This window comes from Quercus lobata, chromosome 3, assembly GCF_001633185.2.
Source record: "Quercus lobata isolate SW786 chromosome 3, ValleyOak3.0 Primary Assembly, whole genome shotgun sequence".
Lineage (NCBI taxonomy): Eukaryota > Viridiplantae > Streptophyta > Magnoliopsida > Fagales > Fagaceae > Quercus > Quercus lobata.
The window spans coordinates 49636445-49639578 of record NC_044906.1 but is presented as its reverse complement, the minus strand read 5'-3'; the positions used below and the strand labels follow the sequence as shown (position 1 = coordinate 49639578).

Sequence of the window (3134 nt, the reverse complement as noted above, 5' to 3'; positions counted from 1 at the left end):
AATTGCATGAAATTTGGCAGGCTAAAGGGAAATGGTCTTCTAAGCAATAGTCGTCACTTTGCCATGAGTTACCCCCTAATTTTAGCGAATAACTCTGTTTAGCCCTCGAAAACAGTGATTTTGCCGTTTTTAGTAATTTTTGTTTCCTTAATAACTTTTTACTCAAAAAGTCAGAATAACGTCCCCCGCTTGTTTTGGGACAACCCTTAAGGTCAGTAATTTATAATTTTGCATTTAACACAATTTTACTATTTTTGGTAAAATTCGGTATTTTGCCACCAAATATTGTAATTAGCGCGAATCATGTTTCAAACATTTCTTAATCATCCTAAGGTTTTACTTTCTCAGTAATTAAATATTTTGTAGCCTCCAAAGGAAAATCAGATTTTTATCAATAAAATACAAACGTTTTATCAATTTCTTTCTTTGGTGGATTCCAGTTTATCACCTTATAGATTCAAGGATCCTTTTGTGGATTCAAGGTTTACTACCGGAAACTAACAGTTTAGTTTCTATTTGTCAAAGACAGTATCATGGGGGCTTTCTTCAAATTTTCACAACATCAAGAAAATTTCAGAACTGACTCAAAATTTCAATTTGCATCAAATTCTGGATATAGGAAGCTTTAATTTCTATGGTATGTTGCCTTCGCAAGCAAGCGAAATTGCATCATATGACCAGAACTTTATGGCAGTTAATATCTAAAACTTAAAACTGAAAATTCATGTATATCATAATAGGCAGGAATAGGCTAATCTTTTTAATGCATAATAACAATCTATAACTAGATTCCCCATTGCCACTGACTCACCAAAATGTTCATTTGACTCATCCATGATATTATTCTGCTGAAAGAAAGTTACATAATTAGCTTCCAAGTCGAGTGCATCATTATTCATAGTTACATACACTGCCAAGTTACAATTATTCACAAGATAAACAAAACAAGAACATCAACAACAAAACCAAGAAAGGAAAATAGAAGATGACCCTTATATATCCGCATCACATACTTCCCTTTGTTTATGTGTAGTTGTGAATCGGATTTTTTTAGTAAACTCCTTTTTGATAATCAGGTTCACAAAACTCTCCTCCAAGATCATCACAAGCCTCTGCTGGGAACACCCTGTAGAGCAATCATTAACATAAAATACTATTTTAATTACCCATGTTTGTTCAAATATGTCATTACAAATTAAAATTCTTAAATTCCTGAGATCTTACGTCTTTGGCTCGTTGTACTCAAAATACTCTCGTTCAACAGCCTCTGAAGAAGTCCTGGCTGTGTTGCTTTTAGCCTCTGGTTTGATCTTCACTTCAGGGTATATTTCAGCATCACAAGCTTCTCCCCCAACTGTCTCACAAGCCTCAGCTGGAAAAACACTTCGGAATTATACAGAAAACAAGTAAATGTTAATTCACGATCACGAGCTGCTTAATTAAGACATTCGAAGCTGAATCCAGAAGTTAAAGTTTGACAGGCTTACGAGGTTGTGGAGCTGTAATCAACTGCTGAAGGGTCCCCAGTTGCTCTGATAGCGGTACATCGAGAAGTCTGTAGTCTTCGCATGGGCCTACATGGCAAGGCCAAAAATTTGGTGCTTGTGATAGGAGGCAAGGGTAATGGTGGTGCAAGATACGACGATGCCTGCATTTTGATGGGTTATGTTTAATTTGGTTCTAATGTGAGAGAATAGTAGGTTGCAGAGTTGTGCAAATATACTTGGCTAGCGACCTTAAGAGATAAGGTCGCTAGATTTTTTGTGAGTGGATAAGGTGTGAATGTAACAAGAAGACAGGGTTGATAGAACTATTGAAAGCAAGACGTGTGTCTACTCTAAGTTACATATTTAGATTTTTTTTTTTTTTTTTTTGGGTGGACGTAAAAGAACTACATCGATCTTAAGAGGCTGTTTGGTAGTGTATTTTGAATAACAGTTTTCAGCGTTTAAACAACATTTCACATATTTCCACATATTTTTTCACCTACACGTATTTTTAAAAAATACAAACAACATTACTAGAACAACATTACCAAACGGGCCCTAAAATATCCAACTCCAGTCTTAGGCCTAGTTTGTGTTGATGAAATCCAAGACCTTTTAAGTTTTAATTTTTGCTTGGAAAATATACAAATAGATAAGTAAATAAATAATTATGACGTAATATACGAATTTCTAGAGTCAAGACACTTGTGGATTTAGATTTTGGAGTTCCTTTTAGTTAACTCCTTTTAATGATGAAAGAAACAAGTGATTAGTGTCCATCCCATGTCCGAATGACCAGGGATGTTTAGACCAATTGGCCACCTAACGAAACCATATGACCTAGCACTTATATGAGTAGGTCAAGTGGTGGGTTTCGGGTTTGAAACCCGATTGAAACCAAACCGACTGGCCCAATAGCATAAAGCTCGCTAGAAACCATTGTTCTCCCTCAATTGTCGTCCTCTCTCTCTCTCTCTCTCTCTCTCTCTCTCTCTCTTAAATCCATCTAGATCTTGACCAAATCTGAAGACTTGCCTCACTGTCATTCTTTCATTGATTTCGACTGAATTCGACCACCGTCCACTAAACCAGAACTGACTTGACTCGTGGTTAGTGGAGGTTGGTGTCGGGTCTCTCCTTCTGCCACCCAATGTGAGCAGGTCAAGTCCAAGTTGAGTACAAACCTAACCCAAACCAACTTGTGGACAGCCCTATGAATGACAACCTACTTCGTGTTTTTCTCACTACAAAGATGTAGGTTTTAGAGTTTTTTTTTTTTTTTTCCTCATACCTCATGGTCTTAAAGTAGGGTTGTAAATAAACCAAATTGTTTATAAAATGTTCGGGATTGACTCAATAAAGTTCATTTATATTTGTTTCTTTATAAATAGGTTAAGCTCAAGTCTTAGTTTTAGGATTGTTTAATATACAAGTGGAGCTCAAACAAATTAAATTATTCATGAATAGGCTCATGAACAATGAGTAATACTTAGGTATTCCCGAAGCACAAAGAATGATGTTCCCTCCGTTCACATTCATAGTAAGGTCCACTCATTAAATTCATGGTGGAGTCATTATGAATGTGAGAGAAGAGAGCACCATTTATCCATGTTATGGGAGTACCTAAGAATTTTCCATGAACAATAG

At 36.1% G+C, this 3134-nt stretch overlaps 1 protein-coding gene across 1 annotated transcript; it reads right to left on the bottom strand.

Annotated features, from left to right (window-relative positions):
- Positions 1-803: 803 nt before the first annotated feature.
- LOC115979182 (light-regulated protein 1, chloroplastic-like) lies at positions 804-1849 on the bottom strand. Its single transcript, XM_031101153.1, has 3 exons — positions 1488-1849; positions 1225-1383; positions 804-1126 (listed from the first exon to the last, which is right to left on the bottom strand). Exons 1-3 carry the CDS (start codon positions 1652-1654, stop codon positions 1051-1053), a joined length of 402 nt encoding a protein of 133 aa, XP_030957013.1. The 5' UTR covers positions 1655-1849; the 3' UTR covers positions 804-1050.
- Between the last annotated feature and the right edge of the window lie 1285 nt (positions 1850-3134).